The sequence below is a fragment of the Cutaneotrichosporon cavernicola genome (genome assembly GCF_030864355.1).
Source record: "Cutaneotrichosporon cavernicola HIS019 DNA, chromosome: 4".
Lineage (NCBI taxonomy): Eukaryota > Fungi > Basidiomycota > Tremellomycetes > Trichosporonales > Trichosporonaceae > Cutaneotrichosporon > Cutaneotrichosporon cavernicola.
Genome location: NC_083396.1, coordinates 1,228,746 through 1,252,097, shown reverse-complemented (window position 1 = coordinate 1,252,097; position 23,352 = coordinate 1,228,746). Strand labels below are relative to the sequence as shown.

The 23,352-nt window shown below is 59.0% G+C and overlaps 10 protein-coding genes across 10 annotated transcripts; 6 read left to right on the top strand and 4 right to left on the bottom strand.

The window, feature by feature from the left end:
- Nucleotides 1–43: 43 nt before the first annotated feature.
- RFC5 (uncharacterized protein) lies at nt 44–1,362 on the bottom strand (the record flags this gene model as incomplete). Its single annotated transcript, XM_060600327.1, has 8 exons — nt 44–71; nt 107–270; nt 304–791; nt 824–1,016; nt 1,051–1,101; nt 1,149–1,208; nt 1,243–1,308; nt 1,342–1,362. The coding sequence occupies 8 exons, from the start codon at nt 1,360–1,362 to the stop codon at nt 44–46; spliced, it is 1,071 nt and encodes a 356-aa protein (XP_060456932.1).
- A 350-nt stretch (nt 1,363–1,712) lies between these two features.
- On the top strand, nt 1,713–3,691 carry CcaverHIS019_0404860 (uncharacterized protein; the record flags this gene model as incomplete). The annotated part of the gene is made up of 8 exons (XM_060600326.1): nt 1,713–1,950; nt 1,982–2,120; nt 2,154–2,220; nt 2,251–2,941; nt 2,976–3,125; nt 3,159–3,298; nt 3,329–3,392; nt 3,429–3,691. 8 exons carry the CDS (start codon nt 1,713–1,715, stop codon nt 3,689–3,691), a joined length of 1,752 nt encoding a protein of 583 aa, XP_060456931.1.
- Nucleotides 3,692–3,730: 39 nt separating this feature from the next.
- Nucleotides 3,731–5,968, bottom strand: ARP8 (uncharacterized protein; the record flags this gene model as incomplete). Its single annotated transcript, XM_060600325.1, has 2 exons — nt 3,731–5,482; nt 5,579–5,968. 2 exons carry the CDS (start codon nt 5,966–5,968, stop codon nt 3,731–3,733), a joined length of 2,142 nt encoding a protein of 713 aa, XP_060456930.1.
- Nucleotides 5,969–6,173: 205 nt separating this feature from the next.
- Nucleotides 6,174–6,737, top strand: CcaverHIS019_0404840 (uncharacterized protein; the record flags this gene model as incomplete). The annotated part of the gene is made up of 3 exons (XM_060600324.1): nt 6,174–6,354; nt 6,542–6,669; nt 6,708–6,737. The coding sequence occupies 3 exons, from the start codon at nt 6,174–6,176 to the stop codon at nt 6,735–6,737; spliced, it is 339 nt and encodes a 112-aa protein (XP_060456929.1).
- A 28-nt stretch (nt 6,738–6,765) lies between these two features.
- Nucleotides 6,766–8,184, bottom strand: fma1 (uncharacterized protein; the record flags this gene model as incomplete). Its single annotated transcript, XM_060600323.1, has 5 exons — nt 6,766–7,673; nt 7,708–7,833; nt 7,945–8,002; nt 8,036–8,090; nt 8,123–8,184. 5 exons carry the CDS (start codon nt 8,182–8,184, stop codon nt 6,766–6,768), a joined length of 1,209 nt encoding a protein of 402 aa, XP_060456928.1.
- Nucleotides 8,185–8,405: 221 nt separating this feature from the next.
- On the top strand, nt 8,406–8,909 carry CcaverHIS019_0404820 (uncharacterized protein; the record flags this gene model as incomplete). Its single annotated transcript, XM_060600321.1, has 2 exons — nt 8,406–8,797; nt 8,876–8,909. The coding sequence occupies 2 exons, from the start codon at nt 8,406–8,408 to the stop codon at nt 8,907–8,909; spliced, it is 426 nt and encodes a 141-aa protein (XP_060456927.1).
- A 2,677-nt stretch (nt 8,910–11,586) lies between these two features.
- CcaverHIS019_0404810 (uncharacterized protein) lies at nt 11,587–13,572 on the top strand (the record flags this gene model as incomplete). The annotated part of the gene is made up of 6 exons (XM_060600320.1): nt 11,587–11,681; nt 11,746–11,784; nt 11,831–12,148; nt 12,185–13,041; nt 13,185–13,489; nt 13,546–13,572. The coding sequence occupies 6 exons, from the start codon at nt 11,587–11,589 to the stop codon at nt 13,570–13,572; spliced, it is 1,641 nt and encodes a 546-aa protein (XP_060456926.1).
- A 594-nt stretch (nt 13,573–14,166) lies between these two features.
- Nucleotides 14,167–16,504, top strand: CcaverHIS019_0404800 (uncharacterized protein; the record flags this gene model as incomplete). Its single annotated transcript, XM_060600319.1, has 3 exons — nt 14,167–14,174; nt 14,504–14,767; nt 14,812–16,504. 3 exons carry the CDS (start codon nt 14,167–14,169, stop codon nt 16,502–16,504), a joined length of 1,965 nt encoding a protein of 654 aa, XP_060456925.1.
- Nucleotides 16,505–16,725: 221 nt separating this feature from the next.
- Nucleotides 16,726–22,035, bottom strand: REV3 (uncharacterized protein; the record flags this gene model as incomplete). Its single annotated transcript, XM_060600318.1, has 2 exons — nt 16,726–21,980; nt 22,011–22,035. The coding sequence occupies 2 exons, from the start codon at nt 22,033–22,035 to the stop codon at nt 16,726–16,728; spliced, it is 5,280 nt and encodes a 1,759-aa protein (XP_060456924.1).
- A 169-nt stretch (nt 22,036–22,204) lies between these two features.
- NIT2 (uncharacterized protein) lies at nt 22,205–23,281 on the top strand (the record flags this gene model as incomplete). The annotated part of the gene is made up of 5 exons (XM_060600317.1): nt 22,205–22,369; nt 22,400–22,895; nt 22,926–22,936; nt 22,966–23,174; nt 23,206–23,281. The coding sequence occupies 5 exons, from the start codon at nt 22,205–22,207 to the stop codon at nt 23,279–23,281; spliced, it is 957 nt and encodes a 318-aa protein (XP_060456923.1).
- Nucleotides 23,282–23,352: the final 71 nt, after the last annotated feature.

Sequence of the window (23,352 nt, the reverse complement as noted above, 5' to 3'; positions counted from 1 at the left end):
ACACGATTGTCATAGAATACATGTGCCACGTCCGTCTATCAGCCTACTCCCAGTCCTCGACCACGCCCATCCTGATGTCAGCTCCTTTGGACACCATTCAGCTCACAGGTTGAAATGCTTGACCACCATCATGACCTTGGCGCAGAATGCCTCGAGATGGAAGATCTTCTTGGACCCTTGGCGCATGCGCAGCTCGTAGTGTGCAGCCCAGTGCACGATCTGGGGCTTGAGCTCGTCATCGACGCGGTCGACGATACGCTCAGAGATCGTCTGGTGTCAGTTGGATGGCAAAGTTCAACCTACCTTCAGCACAACGGCCGGCGGGATGCAATGCGACAGCAGCTCGTACAGCTTGCCTCGCACCTCGAGGAGGCGCTGTGGGCTCTGCTCCCCAAGAATGGAGTCGGCGACCTTGGCACAGTACGTCTCCCAATCGGGGCGCGCGACATCCGCCCCGCCACGCATGTCGGGCTGCTGCATCCGCATGGCCTCGAGCACGAGCAGCGCCTTACGGAGGTTGCCGTCAGATGCGGACGTGATCTGCTCCGCCGCAGCTGCCGGGAGCACAAAGCGCTCCTTCTTCGCCACATGGTTCAGAACGCCAGTCATCTCCTCGTCGGTTGGGGCTGCGACGCGCACCAAAAGACAGCGAGAGCGGATGGGCGCGATGATCTTGCTCGTTGAGTTTGCGCACATGATCAAGCGCATGTTGGTCATGTACTTCTCCATTGTGCGACGTAGTGCAGCCTGAGCATCGCGGGTGAGCGCGTCGGCCTCGTTGATGATCACCACTGCCGTCAGTAGGAGAGGGAAGGTGACGCACCCTTGAACTTTTGTTTTGCGTTCAGGTCGACCTGCTGCGTCTGGGCAATCTCCTTCAATATATCTTGGATCACGACGCGGTCGTACATCCCCACATCTGAGGGGGTGAGCTCAATATGGTAGTTGGACTGGACCACGTTGACGTCGAGCTTGCGGTTTGAGGGGGTGACGAAGACACGCTGGTCGATGCGGAGCTGGTGTCAGCTTCTCGACAACACGCAAGCTCACCTTCTCCACGCCTGGTCCGTACAACTCGCGCAAGGTCGCCATGATGCGCGTCTGCTGTCAGCTCGAGCCATGAACGCCTTAACTAAGGAGCTACTCGCCTTCTTGCCTGCGCCTGATGGCCCGTAGAACATGATGTGCGGGAAGTCACCGGACGCGGCCTGTTGTCAGCTGGCCCAACCCATGTCAGCTCACAAGTGACCTCAACCGCGAGGACAGCTCCTCGTGGTACGACAGGTCATCGAGCGTACGTGGGCGGTACTGTGGTGAGCTGCAAACCATCTGTTAGCTCACCTTGTCGACCCAAAGCGACATGGTGAATGTAGAGGAAGGTTGAACCGACGCGTTCAAGGGGCTCGTAAGAAGGCGGCGCGGGACTGAGGGCGTGGACGTTTACGACAGTATTGATCAACCTGCGAGTCCTCGATAATCGGGGATAGATGAGAGATGAGTTGGTGTTGATTGAGAGCTAGTGTTTAATGATGATGTTGATGATGTTGATGACCAAAGTCAACTTGATGGTCCACTAACCCTACTAACCCAGACGCGTCTGACCTGACTGGAGATTGAGGCACGCCGTGCCTGAATCCAACTCCACGGAGACTTCCCCGCCAGACCATTCTTGTTCTCTTTGGTTCATCATCACCTCTCGGCAATGCTTTAGGATGGTATCCTCGACCTCCTCGCTCCCCTCCCGCGTCCTCTCTCCCTCGAGCAGCGCGTCTAGTCCCAGCTTACGCGCCCTCGAGCTCGAACAAGGTCCCGTGAGCGGCACATCGCTCGAGCGCACCAACACAATCTCCACGCTCGGCGGGTTCGAGTTTGAGCATGCGCTGTTACCGCTCAGCCTGTCGGGCGAGGAACAACAACAGGCCGAGCACAAGCATGTCGGGTTATTGCAGGGTTTGTTAAAGGAGAACGGAGCTGACTGTAGGCATGGCGCTCGTAGTGGGGATGCAGGTCGGGTCTGGTATCTTCGCATCGCCCGGCGTCGTCGTCGACTCGGTCGGAAGCGTTGGTGCCAGCTTGATCGTATGGCTCCTCTCGGGATTACTGGCATGGACAGGGGCGACGTGAGCTAACATGTGTGGGAAAGCTGATTTCAGGTCCTTTGCTGAGCTTGGGTGCGCCATTCCATTAAGCGGCGGCGCACAAGCTTACCTAGCCTACTCGGTGAGCTAGCACTGTTCCATCTGACGCCAGTTCGGGCCACTTCTCTCGTACCTCTTTACTTGGTCTGCGGTAACGACGCTCAAACCGGGTGGTGCGGCTATTATCGCCCTCATCTTTGGTGAGTATGTCAATCGCATGGTATACCAGGCCATCACTGGGTCCACCGAGGCCGTGGTGCCAGAATGGACCTTCAAAGTGACGGGAACCCTCGCCGTCCTCGTCGTCACGGCATTGAACCTGATATCTCCAAAGGCGGGAACACATTCGGCCGTCGTCCTGACAGGCATCAAGATCGGGAGCCTGATCTTCGTCGGCGTCCTCGGCCTCCTCTACCTCATCCGCAATGGGCCAGGCGAGTCCTTTGCCAAAGGATCAGTCTTCAAGGGATCGAGCAAGAACCCAAGCGACTACGCTATCGCGCTATATTCTGGCCTGTGGGCATTCGACGGGTGGGACCAGTGCTCGTTTGTCGGCGGCGAGATGACAAACCCTAACCGCGACCTTCCACGCGCCCTGCACAGCAGCATGACCATCGTGCTAATCCTCTTCCTGTCCGCCAACGTGAGCTACTTCATCGCCCTTCCACCAAGCGTGGTGGCGAGCTCCAACACAGTCGCGCTCGACTTTGGACGCGCCACAATCGGCAAACTCGGCGGACTTGTGTTCTCCACTCTCGTCGCGATCAGTTGCTTCGGCGCACTCAACGGCGGATGCTACACCAGTGAGCAACAGTGTTTGGAGATAGCTGACACCAGCGGCACGCCTCATCTATGCCGCGGCACGCGACCACTTCCTCCCCTCCATATTTGCGCGCCTCGACTCGAAGAGACGCACGCCCGACTTCGCCTTGTCCCTCAACGCCGCGCTCACCGTCTTCTTTATTGTCTTTGGCGGCGGGTTCAGGAGTGAGCTGGCACCATTTCCGGAGCTGACAACAGAACTCATCAACTTCTTCTCCGTGACGTCGTGGACATGGTACCTCGTCACTGTCGTCGGGCTTCTTTACCTCCGCATCAAGGAGCCGCACCTCGAGCGGCCGTACAAGGCATGGATCACGACGCCAGTCATCTTCTGCATGGTAGGTTTGCGCCCGACGAACCTGACGCAGATCGCAATGTTCCTCCTTCTCATGCCCATCTTCGCTGCGCCATGGGAAGGTCTCGCAGCCTTTGGTGAGCTATATTGCTCCCTATCTTAGCTCACCGCAGTGTTCATGGCCGCCGGCGTGCCGATGTACTACCTCACCGCGCGTTCCCGTTCCCAGCAAGCACGGGGTTATAGTCGCGTGGAGGGCAACGAAGAAGCAGCAGGCGGCATCGGTGCGACACTACGCGACGCCCACGCCGCCTTCATGGACGACGTGGCTCGTCTCCTCCCTCGGCGCTGGGCACAGCGCCTTGGGCCGACAGCCCCACCAGACAGAGAGGAGCGGCAGCGGATGCTCGACCGTGTCGAGATGGCAGAACTCTAGACTACATGCATACACCACTACAGGCCACGCACAACTACACTACAGGAACGATAGGTGGTCCTTGAGCATGCGCGCACCGAGCTCCTCGACCTCGTCGCGCCCTATCCACATGTCGGGAAGATTGAGGTTGCACATGACACTCGCACCCTTCCAGCTCATGAAGCGGGGGTTCAGTCCGCGTGGTGGCGGCACGATCGAAACGTGGTCGATAGGATACCCCCGTTGTCTGAGGAGGGCGGGCAGGCGGTCGGCGATGAATGGCGCGAGACCCTTGAGCGCGCTCCCGCCACCCACGAGTAAGATCGAACTGGCAGCCGTGCGCACCCTGTTCTCGGACGAGGCGGCGCTGATCGAGGCGGCGATGGCGCCGTCCAGCGGCGTTTTGGACGCCTCGAACACAACATCGAAGGAAGGAGTGTCGTCACCCTCGGCGTCGGGGGCGGGCGTGGCCGCCATCGACTGCATAGCGGTTGCCGGGGCGAGGGTTGCCGGTGCAGGCGTGGCGCTCTTCTCCCCGGGCGCCGGCGTTGGCGGGCCGCTCTTGCCCAATGGACTCACAGGCGCGGTCGCCTGTGGTGCGGGCGTGCTCCCCGTACTAACGGCGTCCTTGATCTCTGGCGCGGATGGGAGGAGGTGGGTGGTACATGCGCGCATGGCCACCGTCGGTTCGCCATAGGGGCTCTTGATCATATCGCTAACATTGGGGTTGACGGCGGTGAAGCTCACCTCGCGCTTGGTCTCAAAGTCGATCATGCGCGTGTCGAACCAACACAGTGGAGCGAGGACGTTTTCATCATACGTCCGAAGGAGGTACTTGTTCGTGAGACCCTTTTCGGGGACGACGTATAGGTCCCAAGGGGTATTGGCGACGAGGTGTTCCTCGAGTGTAGCCAGCTTGATCTTGAGATTGTCCATCATTATCCAGTCCTGCGTGCGGGCCAGGTCCAGGTTCTTGTAGGGAAAGCTTGCGCGCTGGAGAAGTGCCGACAGAGCGACTGTCACGTCGTCTCCGCCGTACGACAGGCGCATCCGCGTGTCGGGGTTGACCACGCCCTCCTCCACCAGAGTGACGGAACTCGTCTGCGCGCCGATATCTACCACGCACGCGCTGCTCATCCCCGCGCTAAAGATGGCGCAGTAGCTCTCCTGGTGGATTGCAATCTCCTTGAACCCCATAATGTTGAGAATTACGTCCGTCATTCGCTCGACGTAAACCCGGTTCCCAAAGTCCGGGACTACAAGCACGACGCTGTAGTTCTTGTAGTCCTTAGGCCGGATGTCGAGTTCAGTCCGCAGGCTCTCCTGTAAGATGAGGGTGATATCGTCAATTAACAGCTGGAGGCTATCCCAGTCACGCCCATTGAACCCCCGCTGGTGGATGGGATATCGGACCCGGAAACCCGCGCTGTCTGCGAGCCGCTGCGCTTCAGTCCCAACGACAAAGGGACGACCGTCAACCTCAGTCCAGTCGACGCGGTAGGGGTCGTTGTGTTCCGGAATCGTCTCGGGTTTGGCCTTCGCGTTGGCGGCGTTCACACGCGCGCCGTCTCGCGCATCCGTCACAAGCTTGTTCACGCGCAGCTTGTTGCGCAGGTACTCGCGCAGGTGGCCGATGTTGTCGTCCACGTCGGCCGCACGCTTCCCTAGTACTGGTGGGTCGTGGCCACCTGGCGCGTCGGCCGCGCGCGCAATGCAGTTCGGCACTTCGTGAGGGTAGAAGTCGGATGCGCGGCCGAGGCGCAGATTCCGTGAGCCGGGATGGATGACGAGGATGCGGCTGAGGCGGGTTTGCTGGGGTGAGCCGCGAGCACACAAAAGAGGAGAGGGAGCCGCGAGCGAAGCGAGCGCGCAGAGAAGAAAAAGTGGTGAAAGGGTGGCGAAACTCACTTGCTCCTCCTTCCGCTTCTCCTCCTCCTCCTTAGCCGTGAGGACGACGCCATCCTCATTCCCATTGCCGTTACCGTTGCCATTCGCCTCTCCCTCCCCATCTCCTTTCGCCTCATCGTCTTTTACCTTCTCCTTCTCCGCCTCCTGCTCCTTCCGCCGAGCAAGCACGATCTGCCGCCGAACCTCGACGTTACTCTCTTTCTGCAAGAAGTCGCCGACGGGATTACGAATGTTGAAGAGGGAGGGCACGAATGCCGTCGTATAAGCGGTCGTATGCTCGGCCTTTGGTTTGGCCTTGCGGGTCGGTTTACGAGGTGCTGGCGCGGAGGGTCCGGCGACGGGCTCCTCGGGGGCCGGGGAGGAGGGCGCCGTGAGGTCCGCGATATCCATGTTGGTGTATGGTTCGTTGGAGGAATGAAGACGCGGAACGTAGTGGTGAATATCACTGGTGGAGGTGATGTGCTTGTCTGCCCCACTCTACCCCATCTCCCTTAGACACCATACGTCTTTTGGTCCCGGGGACTCCGCCCCTCCACCTCCACTCCACTACCTTTTGCTTACCTCTCTCGAGATGGCGATTTGCCCATCAACCACCATGTCTCTCCGTTTCGCCCTCCGACCACTCGCTCGCCCCACCTTCCGGCCCCTTGTGCCCGTCCTCGCACGAGGGTATGCCCGCGCAGCGCGGAACGATATGGGCGAGGGCGAGGCGGCCATCTACAAGATGCTCGACGAAGCGTTTCCGGGGACGCGTCTCGATGTGCAGGACGTTTCTGGTGAGTCACCGTGCTGTGGTGATGCTGTGATGGCGAGGGGCATCTGGGAGGTGGAGTCGCGCGTGGCTGAGGGATAGTGTTTCGGCGTGCTTTGCTTTGCATGGCTCCACTCCACTCCATCCCACTCAGCTTCACCTCGGGCACTACCTCCACTCCACCTACATCGCTCGGCCTCGGCTAACACCAGGCGGCTGCGGATCGTTCTACGCCATCATGATCTCCTCTCCGGCGTTCAAGGGCCTCACAATGGTCAAACAGCACAAGCTCGTCAACGAGTGCCTCAAGGAGACAATCAAGGGTATCCACGGATTGCAAGTGAGCTCAGCTCAACCCCTCAAACCCGCTGACCGCAGCTCAAGACGATCGCAGAGGACAGCGCGTAATAGTACATCTAGCATATGCATAGTAAGCCTAGTCGGTCGCTGCGGGTGTGCCGGTGGTGGGCGTGTCTGCGTCGGCGTCGGTGTCATTTGGCGTCCCGTTAACAGCGCCAGTCTTCTTGGCCTTCTTCTTCTTGTTCTTCTTCGCGCTCGCGCTCAGGCGGGTAAGGATCTCGTAGCCCGTCTCGGTGATGAGGATCGTCTCCTCGAACTGGGCTGAACGACGGCCGTCGAGCGTGACTGCCGTCCAGTCGTCACGCCAGTGGTCGAGGTTGGCCGTGCCGAGGTTGATCATCGGCTCAATAGTGAACACATGCCCGGCCTCCATGCGGCCCGGCATCTTCGAGTTGCCGTAGTGTACAACGTTGGGCTCGCAATGGAATTGGTAGTGGATACCGTGGCCTGTGTACCGGCGCACGATGGAGTAGCCTGTGGGTTTGATGATGGACTCAATCTTGTTTCCAATCTCGCGGTACGGCACACCAGGCTTGCAGATCTTGATCGCCTCATCCATCGACTTCTTCGTCGCCGCCATGAGGTCCAGGCTCTCCTGGTTGACCTTGCCGACGGGGTAAGTGGCGTTCAAGTCGCCGTGGAAGCCGCCGTGATACAGCGACACATCGAGGTTGACAATATCGCCCTCCTGCAGCGGCCGCTGGTCGGGGATACCGTGACAGATGACCTCATTAATGGAAATGCACACACTCTTGGGGAACTTGGAGTAGTTGAGGGGCGAAGGGTAGCAGTCGCGGTCGATTGAGGCCTGGTGGCAGATGGCGTCGAGCTCGTCTGACGTGATGCCGGGGCGGATGAAGCTCGCAGTGTAGTCGAGCACCTCGCGACTCAGTCTGCACACCTTGCGCATGCCCTCGATCTCCTGCGCGTTGAGCACCCTGATGGAGCGTTCGCGCACAGCCTCGCATGGGCTGAAGCCGTTGGCTGACAAGTCAGCTAGGAAACCGAATGGACCCACGGTCATCGGCATAGTCTGGCTTCTTGATGCCCTTTGGGATTGCGCGCCTCGGAGACAGCGGGTACACGGGCCGCATAGTCCCTGTGAAAGGGTAGTTGCGCATGTTGGCAGGCAGCGTCGAGTTCTCTATGTGTCAGCCGTGATCTGCGAGCGCGAGCAGCGAGTATAACCAGCCTCGTGCAGCGACACGGCCAAGCCTAGCTAGGCGAGGCCGACGCACACCACACCAATACGCACTGTCGCTCTCAGCATCTGCGCTCATCTTGACAATGTTGTGCACGATCTTGTGTGTTCCCTGTGGTCAGCTTGGCGTCATTAGATAACCAACCCAGTTGTTCTTGAAGCAGGCCTGGTCGCAGAAAAAGCTGCCATTGATGCCCAGCCTTCGGTTAGCCAACACGCGATGGGGACTCACTTCTTGCAGCTGGGGCACTCGAGGCGCGAGGCCTCCTTTACTTGGCATCCGGTGCAGAGCATTTTATTTTAAAGGGTAGGTGGCAAATGGACAAGTGTTGAAGAAGAAGTTAACTTGGCCTCATGACAGGCACCATCTAGTCCCGGCCGCCATCTAATACGGAACTATATTACAAAATGCTATTACCGCCGGCAGGTGCCCCGCCTCCACCAGGGTCGATCCGGTCGTCAGAACACTCGTCATAGCTTCCCACCTTCCACTATCCCATCAGATCTCAAGAACCATGGCCGCGCGCGCAATCGCAACAGTCGCGGCACTCGATCACCTCGTCTTAACGGTCCGCTCGATCCCAACTACCGTCGCATTCTACGAGCGCCTTGGTATGCGGCACGAACTATTCCGCACACCCACAGAGGTACGGCACGCCCTCCGCTTCGGCCTGAGTAAGATCAACCTCCATGAGGCCGGGAACGAGTTTACTCCCCGCGCAACGCTGGCTAAACCGGGTACGGCCGATCTCTGTTTTTTAGTCGATGAGAAGGTCGGCACCGTCCAGAGCCGCCTTGAGATGGCTGGGATTGAGATTCTAGAGGGGGGAGGGATCGTGAACCGTACCGGGGCAAGGGGGGCTTTGCTTAGTGTGTATATCCGCGATCCGGACGGTAACTTGATTGAGTGAGTGCGGCGGGGAGTGGGAAGAGACGGGGAAATTGAGGAAGACGGGGGATGGGTAGCTGAGAGGGCTGACCGCAGACTCTCAAACTACGAGGACGACATTCACGCGTGAGGGACCGTTGTACCGTGGTCGATTGCCAGCGGGTGTCCCAGAAAGTCCCTGGTGAGAGAGGTTGTGCGAGAGCTGATTTGAGACGTGGCAGTTTCTGGGCAGATGGCCAGACCGACCCAGATGAGGAAACAGTATCTTAGGGCAGAAACGTAAGTGTGCGTAAGCTGCTGGTGTTGCTGACTCCAGTGAATGTGGAAGTGCGGAATGGGAGTTGTACGCCCGTCTCGAGTCTGACAAAGCACTTGTATCTTGAACACCGTGAACACGCTTCATGTTTGCGATCTGTCCAGAAGGCTCTGATTGTCGACATCGCCTGTCGGTGGTTACATATCCAGCTGTCACAACTGGGACAGTTTGCTAAATCTTCAGCCGGGGGATGTGCATATGTGGTGTACAGTCTGCGACGCAGCCGCTCCTTCTCTCACCGTTGACCGATGCCAGAACCGAGACTGGGGAATAGGATCTCTCAGCTAGTCGGAGTTTCTGGCACTCGGCCTCAGAGAGTGTCCTGCGTTGAAGATCTCGGAGTTCTGGGGGGCCACGCTAGAGCATCATCCGTCCCGTTATGCCAAAGGCAAAGCGCAAGTCACCTTAATTACGAGGTGCCTACCTTCCGTTCCGTACATCGCGACTATCTACGTACTTGTGAAATCGCAATGGGGTAGATACACTTCCACCTCCGCTTGGGAATGTGGCACTCAACTTCACTGCCACATACTGCTACAACGTCCTCCCGACCGTCAACCGACACAAACATCCCTTCATACCAAAAATTCAATTACAGAGCGACGCAACTGCCCTGAACACGGCCCGTCTTCGTGGATTTCTCTTGAACCTTTGTCAATTGCTCTAGTCGACGGGTCTCGCAAGCACCATATTCCACCGGTCCCAGCAAAAGGCGACCCTCAACTTTGTTGTACACCCAGAGAAGCACACGCAGCAGTCTTCAATGCCTCCAATGCCTCCAATGCCTCCATGGACTACGCCAATGCTCCTGTCTGTTCGGTGGTGCCTCAAATACCCACCCAAAAACCGCTAAATTCATCAGCGAGATGGCCGAGCGGTCTCGCGCTGTGTAAAGGTGTAGATGCACATCCGGTTACTCACTCTTAAAGAGGAGAGATATCCAAATTGTTCTGCAAAGTGGGGTTTACATTCCCAAAACAGGTCCCGGAACCTCAATGGGATTCGAACCTCTGTTGTCTAAAACAGTCGGACGTGGGTTCGAATCCTACTCTCGTCAACAATCCACTCACTTTCCTGACTCTATTTGTTGCTCGCTGCTTGAGGTCGGGTCGGTTGGTGATCGGATGCTGCAGATGTTCCGATTCCGGCGAGTGAATATTTAGTTCCGTGTCTGTGTGGACCAATTTGTTCCCGTTGATTCTTCGGAGTCGGAGATACAGCGGTCAACGGAGTGTGGAGGCGGGCGGATGAGGTAGACGAGATAGATGTAAGCCGAAGAAGATGATAGAGTAACGCTTCTGCGCCGCCGGCACGCCTCCAGCATGCACCTCCTCTGCTTTGGGTTCTTGGTAGGGAACTGATCGGCATGCACGCGACTTAGGCGCTATGGATGTGATTCCAAAGGTTGTACAGTGCAGTACAGTACAGTACAGTACAGTACAGTACAGTATACTACACTACACTACACTACAGTGCAGTTGTGTCAATATTGACACGGTGACATTACAGGCGAGCCTGATACGGCAAGAGTGAGGTCCATTCCAGGGCCTAGACCAAGCGGACCAAGCAAACCAAGTCAAGAGTACGTAGTGAGAGAGTGTTGATAATCTCAACTCATTGGGGCCAAGTGCCGTGAAAAGACTAATGATCCGCTCGGATGCACTACTTTCATGTACCTCTTACCCTGGATACCGACGATTTCACCTTGAGATCCTGGGGAGACAATAGCAAGTGCAGGGGCCAGGGGGAGCGGGTCAAGTAATAGTCGGATTGTGGCTGTTTAAAGCGAGCGAGAAGTATCGGGTGCGAGGAGTGAGGACGAGGGCAAGGGCGAGGGCGAGGGGCAACGTAGGTTAACTTTCTACTTGACTTGCTTGTTGAAAAGGTCATCCCGCCTCCGCCTCCGTTATAGGCAGTTACATACAACGGATCACAACCCGGCTACTCGGTATACTTGAAGGATACCAGCCGGTATTTGCATATTTATCCGAGGTATAACGTATCTCGTCAAATCAACAACGTATTCTTAACATAGATTAGTGATTAGACAATTAGGGATTACTGAGACAGGTAACTTGGTATAGTAGTGAAACCAAGGCCCATCCATAGCCCAGAAGGCCATCATTCAACTGCCCTGGTTGATCTACTTGCGCCGCCTCACCACCATCCACACTTTGCTCACTCTCAATCTCAATCCTCCTCTCGTCACCATTATTACCTCTCACTCAACCTCCCCCCACTCTTTCCCATCCCAATCTTGGCCACTGTGCTACCCGCTCACCCACACGCTCGCCACCTCGCATCCCGTCTCGGCTCATGGCCTACCTTGACCCTTGTTAGGCCCCCCCCACTGTCGCCAGATTCATAGCGCTTCTACGCCGCTGCCCGCATGGCCGACTCGTCTCGCCAAAACATAATGTCAACCGCCGTGCGTCCGCAGGGTACACAATCATTACAACGTCAACAACAATCTGCCTCATCTTGGAAACCCATGACCATCAAACGCGACAGAGAAGACGAGGCCCCCCAAAAGGCCAAGAAGCTAAAGCGCAAGGGAGGCAAAGCATGCGTCTACTGCCGGCGCAGGTGCGTGCGAGCCTAGTCATGCAGACTGGCTCTACCCCGCTCAACAAGTCAGCTAACTCAACAGCCATATGGTCTGCGAAGGTGGACGGCCCTGTGAACGATGGTATGTATGATCATGCAGCCAGAGGCTAGCTCAGACTAACACGCAGCATTAAGCGCGACATTGCACATCTGTGCCGAGACGTCACGCCGCCCGCATCCATGCCAGTCAAGAATGAGCCGGAACCAGAACCCGCTCCACCTCCTCCCCCGCTGTCGCAGCCACAGCCCATCCTCCCAGAAGTCCAGGTTCCGGATCAGCCGCAGGACCAGCTATATGACGCTGGCTCGTCGAGCTGGCCACTATTGCCAGACGCCAACGGGAACGCGCATGACGCGCTCAGCTTTGATGCCATGACAAGACAGTCGTCGACCGGCCTGACGGATGGATGGGGTGTACACACCAACGCCGAATTTGGCATCCTCTCGTACGTGTGCTCGCGTGCGCAACTGCTGACGTCCAGCGACATGCTCAAGACATTGCGAGTACCAAGTTTGCCAGGCGGATTTGTCGACGTGCTCTCACAGGTCGTCAATAACGGCAATGGCAGCACGAACAGCATGCCACTAGACCCACACCAATTGCCCCCAGGGCTGCTAGATAACCAACCAGGACCGCAGCTCAACTCGACAGAACCAATTGCCGGCCCGTCGTCGTTAGAACTCAAGGGCAAGAGCAAAGACAAAGGCAAAGAACCGCTGTCGAGCATTTCGCGCATCGAGCAGTACCTCCTCGCGGCCGCCGACCAGCCGAACGGTTCGCGCGCGTCTCGACTCACTCAGGTCATCCGCGCCAAGTACGAAGCCGGGCTACTCAAGCCGTACGACTACATCAAGGGTTACGAGCGCATGAACAGGTGGATGGACAGCGGGCGCGCAGGCGCACGCGAGGGCTCGCGGGCGAGCAGTCCAACCAAGGGGCACAACGGCGAGCGCAAGCGGCTAGTGGTACCTCCGCCTCCACCAAGTGGCAGCAGTATTTCGCCAGAGTCGCGCAGACGCATCCTCGCCGCGCTCGAGGCGTTCCGGCCCAGGTTCCGGCGCATCGCCAAGGAGCTCACCGACTTGGACTTGGTGTTTGTTGAGGAGGCCAACGAGCGCCTCATGCTCCAGTATGACCGTGCCCTCGCGTCCATCCACACACCGTCGTGCATCTGGCGCCGCACAGGCGAAATCCAGAAGGCCAATCAAGAGTTTGCCAAGCTCACGGGCATTCCAGCACCGCTGTTCCGCAACGGCCAGCTATGTGTTTATGAGCTCATGGACGAGGACAGCGCAGTGCGCTACTGGGAGGGTTATGGAAAGGTAGCGTTTGAGAAGGGTAAGTTTCACGGCGTCGGACGATCATCGGGCGACCTGACCGGGGTTACACTCAGGACTTGGTTTGAGTGTGGCTTCTGGCTCCACTCGTCAACTCGTCTTCTCGCATCTTTTGTCACCGCGCACAGGCCGCTGACTTGTCAGGCCAAAGCTCACTCTACACGTACTGCACGCTCAAGATTCCCCTGTCGCTCACGCGAGCTCAACCTGCGCGAACACAGGGTAACACGCCAGCCCATGGCCCGACACAAGCCATGACGACAGTACCAGACTTTCACCTACCACCCTCGCTAGCCATGTCGTCGCTAGCTATGTCTTCGAATTCCGGCCCAAGCGGTCCACAACACGGAACGATCGAGGAAGAGTTCCGCGTCATCAAGACGTGTTTCAGCATCACGATCCGGCGTGACCGCTACGGCATCCCGGTCGCCATCATGGGATCATGGATTGTGAGTGAAGCTCTAGAATGTCTGTGCTGACGAAATAGCCGATTGTAAGCTGATAGACGAGCGAGGTAGGTTCGTCATCCTGAGGCTATGGACGCTCCTCCTTGCATATTGTATCATCCTTTGCATGTCGATGTAATAGCGTGTCAGCTGTGTGGCTGTACAGCTGCAACATTAAGGCATAGAGTTTGTAATGAGTGAGTGTGGCGTTGGCTTAAGACCGAGTCTTAGCCCCTTGACTATTGTGGCGGTAAGATTGATCGGAGACGAAAGTATGACGTAGACTTGACAGGCTGGCACCCTGTTTGGTCGATGACTGCATGATTGTATGACTGCAGGCTGCAGGATCATGACTGGATGGCCTGGATGGGGCCCTATTAGTTTGTTGGGCTCCACACGCGTATCTCGGCCTGTCATGTACCATGCACCTTGAATCATGAACCAATGCACTGCACCCACACCATGCGCAACTGCGCCATGCGTAGACGTCTCGTGACATGACATTGGTTCGTACACGAATCCCGCATCCCATCACTCTTTCTAATTTCTTCCTCTTCCTCTTCATCCCTTTCATATCTCCCTTGCATCCTTCTTGATATCCCATCACTTCATCTTCATCTCCATTTCTTGTAGACAACTAGTCCTGTCTTCTTGGGTCACCCGAACCAACGCGACCAACAATGACTCGGTATGTCGCTCCCATCACTCCCATCACACAATGATGCCGAGGCGTTCCGCCACTGTACACTTCCCGCCGTCGCTGCTCGTCACCTTCCTCCTTGCATCTCTGGTGGCGACGGCCTTTCTCTGCTCTGGTGTCGACAATACCTACACTTCCCGGTCTCCGTCTTCCCTCTTCGTCGCTCTCGCTTCATCCCTCCTCTCTCACTTCCTCCTATCCTCGCCCTCCGTCCGCGCCCTCCGTCCCCGCCCTTCTCTCCCCCCTCCCAAATCCCCTCTCCTAAACCAAACCCCAACTACCAAACCCCCCAACCCCACACAAGCGACTAACCCCAGTGACTCACCAGGCCAGTATGACTCGTCCGAGCTGCGCGACCTGTCGACCGCGCCGGCGTCTGTCCGCGCAGCCAACATCACCATCATCCACCCCCAGTTACGTGACCTCGTGCTTCCCATCGAGCGCGGTCGCGTCCTCTACCCCCACGGCACAGCGATTGAGGATCAGCGGTGGACGGAAGATGACGACAACCCCGGCGGCGCACGGAGCTACATGAACAGCCTGGCCAAACTCTCCTTTGTACCGACATGTCTTACCTCCAAGTGCGTAGATATATTCTGCGCCCTAGACGCCCCGCTGACCCCAGCGACGGCATCCTCGCGTGCGGTGGGCAGAAGGGCGAACTGTTCATGACCGACATTCCTGTCAGTGGCAAGGACCGTCTCGACAGCTCGGTGAAGCCCTTCACACTCACCCTCACCCTGCCGAGCCGCTCGATCAACAACGCCATCACCATCCTACCGTCCTGGCCGCGAGGTTGGGCGATGCGCCGCGCCGAGTGGAAGCGCGCGTACGCTGCTTATGCTCGTGGCCACGAAGATGAGCTTGATGACTCTGACGTCGAAGCAGGCGAAGACGCAGACGATGACGACGAGTACATGGACTACCTCCAGGAGGAAGAGGAGGACGAGACCCTCTCTCCCGCAAGCAGCGTCGCAACCTACCCGAATACTATACCGTCCGGCCTCCGGCGGCTGTCTGGACAGTACCACCGCCAACCCCAAGTCGTCACGCAGGGACGCGCTTCGCCGGCGAGTGTGGGCAGTTCGCACTCGCACCGGCGGCGGGTAGACGAGCCGCGCATCCTCGTGAGCAACAACGACAAGACTGTCAAGATGTTTTCCCTCCGCCGACTTGGCGAGGACGACGAGCGCGCCCCGCCGCGGGAGCGTGAACCCGAACGCAGGGGCACAGAGTGGGAGCTGGCGCCGACGAGCGCGCTTCGCCGCACCGAGGGTGGGGACCCGCGCTACGCGCTCGACGGGCGGGCGCTCCTTCCTCTCCCACCACTGCCGCCACGCCGCGCACTCTTTGGCAGCACGTTAGGGTACGACAGCATCGGGCTGAACGAGGGCATCCTCGCGCAGGATCTGCATTCACCTCCCAGTCCGCCACCCCGCATGGGTACAGAAGACGTCACCCTCCGCGGCTCGCGATACCCCGGCGAAAGCCTGGCCGACTACCGCGCCCGCATGCCGGCGGGGGAGCGCGACGAGCGGATCTGGTTCCGCATGCGCGCCCAGCGCCGTGCCGAACTAGAGGCGCATGTTGGGCTGGCGCCGGCGCCTCCGCAGGAAGGCGACTGCAAACTCTCAAGCATTGGCGGCCAGCGCTTCAAGCTGGCTGTCAACCACTCCTCCCTCAGTCCGGACTTGCGCACAATGGTCACTGTTGGCGACAGCACCGACGTGTTCTTGCACGAGGTGCTCGATGGAGGCCAGAACTTCCGGCGGATAGGCGTGTACAATGCAGCAACAGACTCGGGCTTCAGCACAAGCTGGAGCCGGGACGGGCGGCGTTTCGCCGTCGCAAGCCAGGACGGGCAGGTGACGGTATGGGACCACCGCTCTTCGCGGCCGCTCGCCATCTTCCACACTCAGCCCCAAGGATCGCGGTACAGCGACTTGGACGATCGTACGATGGACCCTCCAGTCGGCTCGCAGTCTGGCCTCGAAGCTGCGCGGGTAGTCAAGTTCTCGCCCGAGGGCGCGTCACGTGACCTACTCGTGTTCAGCGAGGAGTTGACGCGCATCCACATTGTCGATGCGCGTACGTTCCAGACGCACGTGTGTGTTGAGGTGCCGTTCGAGGTGGCGAGCGCTGCTCCGCCTCCCTCCCGCAGGCCGAGACGCGGTGTCGACGGCGGGTTATACGGTATCTCGGGGATTGCGTTTGATCCTAGTGGTGACTGGCTGTATGCTGGCACGGAGCGGACTGTTGTCGAGTGGGATATGCGGCGGTACGGCGGCGGCGAGGGGGGTACGTGGTCCATGGCGTAGGCCGAGCTGAATGTAGCGAGCGAGGCGGCCCTGGCGAAACCCAAGGCTTGGGTTGGAGGGGGGTTGTTGGATTTGTTGGATCGCTTGGAGCGGGAGCATGTCGAGCAGTTGCCTCGTTGTGGCCAAGTAATTGCATAACAACATCATCAAATCAGTACAGTACGTTGTAGGAAACAAAGCTATGTTGTGTGCCAGGGGGATATGATACAGTGTGGATCAGGCTACCACTCAAGTTGAGCCAGCAAGCCATGCGCCTCAGCCGCGTCGGCTGCATCCCGTTCCGCCACGACCCGCGCATACATGACTGGGCAGTCTGCGCTATTGCAGAGCACCGTCTCGACTGGCGGCGTGCCAGAACAAGAAGTGCAGATGGAATGTAAATCCCTCGCGCGGGCCTGTACGGCGTTCTCGCGCCCCAGCAGCGCCGTAGCCGCAACGTCTGGGCCTCGTTTACACGCCACACAAACGGGTCCGCCTTCGTCCCCGCAAATCCGGCAATGCAGCGAGGCAAAATGCGCGTCGATGCGCGCCGCAACCCCGCCGTACCGCTTAGCAGCGCGGGCGCGGGGCATGCTGTCGTACCATTGCTCGACGTCGCCGCCTACGAGGTTGAAGATACGGGCGAGAGGCGGAATAAGGAGGTTGCGGATATAGTATTCTGCGTCGATACCAAGTGAGCGTGACGCCAGCATTTCCTCGGGCGTGCGAGCGCGGTCGATCAGGCGCCGGCCCTCGGCGTTGGAAATGACGTAGGGCACGCGCTCGGCGTACTGTGGCTCGTCGCGTGGATCTTTAAGGATACGCCGGAACGCCACGGCCGCGCCCGGAGGTGGGGGTACCTTTGTAGAGTAGGTCCCCAAACGCACTTCCTTTGCGATGATGAAGTCTTGGATCGAGACGCGGCCAGCGAGGATCTTGCCCCACTCCGACCTGCAATGCGCCTTGATCTCACTCAGGTCGTTGCCACGGAAGAGCATCTTCAGGCATACTTCCTCGAGCTTGGCCTGCGCTGGGAAGCCATCACGCCGGATCGTCTCGATGCCCTTGGCATCGAAGGAAGGTTCCGTCTCGTCTGGGCGCTCGTACTTGAATCCTACGTAGCGTTTCTTCGCCATGAGGATGCAGCCCATGTACACCTTCTCAAACTTGAGTGTGACGGGCTTGGGGTTGATCGCCGTGACTGCGCGCGCAATGTCGTGCCCGATCTTGAAGGCCTGTTCCTTGGACCGGCCGGGGAGTGAGACGAACAAGCTGTCTGTGTCGCCGTAAACAACGGTGGCGTCCCACTCTGGGCGCGAGTGGATAAGTTCCTGCGCCTTCTCGAGGGTCTCGCGGCCAGTCTGCACGATCGAATCAGCAATCTCGATACACGGCATGCGGCCAGAATAAGTCGCGGACGTGTAGCCGTACGTCACGTTTGCCATGAGCTTGAGGGCGAGCTGGCGTGCGTTGAGGAGTTGGTTAAGCGCCTTATCTCCCCTTGCACCCTTCATCGCATGCTTGACCATGACACGCGTGTCGAGAATCTCGCCGAGCATCTTGGCCAGTAGACTCTTCCTTACCGCCGGCTTGACGAACACCATCCCGTTCGGCGTCACCGTCAAGTAGTCTTTCAGCAGCTCGAGCATGCCGTCCGACACCTTGAGTTCGGTGAATCCAAACTTGTCCGTACCCTTAAACTTCTCCACGCGTCCCAAGCATGTTGAGTAGCAGATGTTGTACGCGATCATGACGGAGGGGTACAGGCTCTGAAAGTCGAGCACAATGACTGGGTGCGAGTAATACTTGCTCTCGGGCTCGGCGATCAGGGGCACGGCGAAGGGCGCATTCTGCAGTCCCACCTGGGCGCGGGAGGGCGTGACGAGGATAAAACTCTCAGGCTTGGCGAGGCGGAAGAGGAACGACTCGACCTTGAACTGGGAACCGCGGAAGACGACGGCGTCAAAGTCGACGCCGAAGACGCGCCCGAACTCGGCGTTCTTGGATACGACCTCGGCCGCGTCGATCAGCTCAGCGTACAACACAACGCGCTGAAAGAGGATGCCGAGGACACGGGCGGTGTGATCTGGCGTCTTGCTCCGCCATAGCGCGGTGAGCGCTCCGGCAGTGAAGTGCGGTATACGCTGTCGAAGTACGTGAAACACGCAATTCTCGAACGTATAGATATTCAGCGTGACTTCCGAGCGCAAGATGCGCCAGATGTTTAACACGTGCCGCCCGGCGACCTTGAACACGCTTGTATGGTGCTCCGAGTACGCGTCTTTCCGGATCGGCCCATTGCTTGAGACAAGCCGTGAGATGTCGTCGGCAAAGTCTGTGCCAAACCCCTGCGACGCGCGGGCCGCCAGATACCCCCACGATGCGTTGTGCAGTTCCCACCCCGCGAGCACGTCCGGATCCCATTGGCGAACGGTGTCGATCACCCAGTTGATCAGGTCAAGCTCGCTCTCGACGTAGAAGCACGGGATGCCGTCGAGGCGCGCCCGTCGTTCGGCGGTCTGCTCACTTCCGACGAGCACATACCCAGCGTGATATCCTGTATGGTTCACGGTGTCCGGTAGCGACTCATCATCGTTCTGGAAGCAAAAGAAGACGGCAGCCATCTCGTCCTCAGCCGGGTCCGGGAGGAGTTGCCCGCGGGAGGGCGCTGATGTCAGCTGAACATCTGCGAGCGGGAGCTCACCGAACACCTCGAGCAGAAGCACGCTCATGTTCTGCTGCTCGCGCCGTGCGAGTCTCTGCGTCAGCTTGAAGCCGTACTTGTTCTTCTGAGTGGGGCCTGCGAGCTGCGATGCAGCGAGTTTGATCCTGGCTTCCTCGGCATCCTCTTTCGCACACCAGTCGACAACCACTCGCTTGCAGGGTGGAGGCGCGCCATACTCCCAGCCACGTTTCGAGCTCCCCCTATCGCCCTCTGCACGCCGTGTACGGAGCCAGTGCCGCGGTGTCGCCTCGCCCTCAAATGGTGGCAGCTCAGCCACAGTGTTGGTCTTGACATTAAACACCCGCCCTGCGAACTGCTTCGGGCGTGGTGGCACGTCCGCGGGATTCGAGTAAAACGGGGTCGGATACTCGACCGTGTCAAGTCCATAGGATGCCATGGACTCAACGACGTGTTGTTTGGGTGGTGGTGCGTCTGCGAACGTCCACGCGTCCAAGGCGAGGTCTGGCCCCGACGAATTGGACGTCTCTCCACCACTGGGGTGGGGCTGGGAAGACTGGGACGGGCGAGAGGGATGTGAGGGGTGGGACGGATGGGACTTGTGAGAGGAATGGCAGGTCTGGGAAGACTGACTCGGATTGGCAAGGGCAGGAAAAGGCTGGGTAGGACTAGAAAGACGCACGCGCTTCGTCGGGCGCTGTGTCGCGTGGGCGTCAGCCGCGTTCAGGCGTTGTTGTGTTGGTGTAGCGTCGACCGCGGTGTTCAGCATCGTCGGCGACGGGCCGGGTCTTCTGGTGAGCAGGGTAGGCGATAGCGCATGCTTGAGCGTTGAGAAAGGGATGAGAGGCGACGGTTGCGCATTAGGCGGCGGCAGCTCTGGCGTCTTGCACGCCTTGATCTCCGTGAGCATCGGGACGTGGTCTTCCTCCTCTTTATGTTGGACGGGTCTTGACTCTGCCTCCTGGGGGCTTGGTGTCCACGCCGTAAACGACCGCCTGGTCTCGGGGAGCACGACGGTGTTGGGTGAGAGTCTCGGCTTGGTTGGCGTGGCGACACGCGACGAGTGTTGAGCAAAGAAATTACGCACGAGGGAGCGGGGCGTGCTACCACCATTCTGCCGCGTAGGCGTACTTGGCGCATAAGGGTTCGGGGAGGAGAGGCGGGCAGGCGACATGGCGAGGGCGCTTAGGTCGCCGAAGCCGGCCTCCTCGATCGCCCGCCGCCGAGCCGAGCTACCTGACTTGCTGGGAGAGGTGTCCAGCGCTGGCGTGGAGACGCGGCTCTCCCCTACCTGCGTCTTCAGGAAGCGCGTGATGTCGTCGTCGCCGATCGCCACTTGGGTTGCGCGGAACGCCTCGGCCTCCCTTACAGCCATGAGGTGCTCTCTCTCACCTGGCTCTGCCTCCTCTCCATCATCTTCCTGGACTTGGGTGGCGTCAACCTCAGCTTCGACGTGCTCCTGTGACGCCTGCGTCGCAAACTCGAAGGGGTTGTGCTCCTCCTCCTCCTCTGGTGGAGGACTCGGTGGGGCTTGCGAACTCGGTGGCGAGCTTCTTATCCTCTGTGTTTTCTGGGTCTGTGTGCGCTTGGGCCAGCCAGCCGAAACAGCCTCGAACGCAGTCATAATCCACCGGTCGTACTTCTTCCGCTCTCCGTTCGCTCCGGTCTGCAATGCGTGGCTCACCTGGTCAAACGTGAGGCGGCTTCGACGGCGTCGCTCCACCGACATTCGTTCCTCGAGGATATCCCAGAGTTCCGGCGAGATCTTCCAGTCGCCGCCATGGTTTTCGACATCCGACCCATCAACCTTGTACCCCAGCTCGGCCATGGAACGGCCCCGACCTCCACCCGATACGGGGAGCAAGGCCGCCTCGCTGGTTCCCAGGCCTTTGGCAGCTCGTCGCCGCCGCTCGTCCTCCCAAAGCTCCTTCATGGCCGGCACGAGCTTCTCCTCGGGATGCAGCGGCTGGTGTAGGAGTTCAATGAAGTCCTGGTGCAGCGGCCGCTCGGCGAGGCGGTACCTGTTCAAGATCTGGTGCGGGAGAACATCGATCTCGAGGGAGGAATAAGTATCTCGCGGCGGGGAGATGTTGGGTGAATAAGCCATGTGGGACGGAATCGTCTCGGACGTGAGCCAGCCGGGAGGATCCTCCTCCCCGACCTCGGGGAGAGGATGGCGGAACAGGCCGCCGGAGAGGTCGAGCCACCCGCAGCCGTACAGGTCAAAGTCACACATAAACTGCAGGACGTGGGAGAGATGCGCCTCGTGAGGCTGCCACACCTTGCCCAAGACGACGGGCTTGTGGAGCTGTTCGACTGCCACCCGCATACGGTTAGGGTTGGCAAGGCTCACCTTGAGCCAGTACGAGTATCCGACGTGGTACCCGTAGAACGGGATGCCCTTCACCAGAACGACCGACAGAACGTGCAGATGTCGCGGGTCAGTGCCACCTGCAAAGGCGCCCATGGCTGAAGGACCAGTCGGGTTCTGCCGTATCGCGAGGCAGATGGCGTGGTTCAGCGAAACCGCGAAGCGCTGGCATAGGCGTACGACGCGCTCGGGACGCAGCGGGTCCATGCTGTCCATGGGGAACGGGACGTAGAAGTACGGATAGGCCAGGTGGACGTTGACGCATATCTTTTGCCTTGAGGTGGTCGTCCCGAAAATTCGGAGGACGGGGAAAGAGGACGGCACGACGCCGGGCGGCACGGCGGTCGGTAGCGTTGGGGGAACGTAGTCGGCACGGAGGGAGGCGAGGGGATGGGCCTGCGAGCTCATAATGTGGGTGATCCGGAGGCGGAGGGCGCTCTCGCCTGCTGTCAGTTCGTTCTAGGTCGACTTACCCTCCGGACCACCTTGAGTTGACATTGTTGTTGTTGCCTAGCTACAATTCAACTCGTTGAATGTATGTCGATTAAGGATGTAACAACAAAGCCTACGTCAACTTGCAACACCGTCATTAGCCAAAACCCGGATATGGATATGTGGGGTCTCCACACGTCGTCGCCAACTCGCCCACTACTTTACGCACCATACAATGCGTCTGACGCTATCCCGATTCTCCGTCCAGCCCGCCTCCCGCAGCATTCGCAGCATCATGACCAAGGTCGCCGTCTGCCAGATCCGCTCGACGGCGGACCCAGCGCACAACCTACGCATCTCGTCGACCGTCATCCGAGACGCGGTTCGGGCCGGCGCAACTGTGAGGAACCTCCCCTCTTAGCTGATAAAGGCATGTTTCCTCCCTGAAGCGGCCGACTTTATCGTCAAGACAACCGAGGAGTGCCGCCGCCTCTCCCTCCCCCTCTCAAAGCACGAGTATACTCTCGGCCTACAAACTCTGGCGAAGGAGCTGGGTGTGGCTATCAGTGTTGGGATCCATGATGTGCCAGAAGAAGGGGAGGATGACGAGCCGGACAGCTTGAGGGTGTATAACACCCATGTCCTGATTGATACGGATGGGAGTATCAAGGCTAAATATAGCAAGCTGCATCTCTACGACGTCGAGCTCATCCAGGACGGGCAGGTCAAGCGGATCGGGGAGAGCGACCGCGTGCGGCCCGGCCAGGCCATCGTTCCCCCAGTCCAAGTGGGGGACTTGAAAGTTGGCCTTGAGATCTGCTACGACCTACGCTTCCCCGAGCTCTCCATTGTCCTAACGAGAATGGGGGCAGACGTCCTAACTTTCCCGAGCGCATTCATGCTTCCTACTGGGAAGGCTCACTGGGGTGAGTTGTCCGTTGATGGAGCTGACGTAGCGACACTACTTGTAAGAACCTCAAGCACAGAACTGACAAGCGCGCCGCCGCCATCCAGTACCAAGTCTACGTGCTCGCTGCGGCGCAGTATGGCGCGCACCATGCAAGCCGGTCGAGTTGGGGCGAGTCGATTGCCTTCGATCCTTGGGGACGGGAGTTGGGGCGCTTGCGCAGCGTCGAGGAGCCGGGAGGGGAGTATGAGGACGGCGGCGAGTTCTTCCTCTGCGATCTGGATCATGGGGTTATCAGGTGGGTCCAAGGATGACGGGACTGATGAAAGCGAGACCCGCAAGCAGATCCCGCTCTCGATTCAGAAGCGCGCGGATATTTATGGCGTGGTGGGTGAGCGGGGGTAATATGCAAGAGGAACAATGGATCTGGAGACCTCACACCTAAGGAAGGCGTGCGACCGGGGGTTGACAGGGTC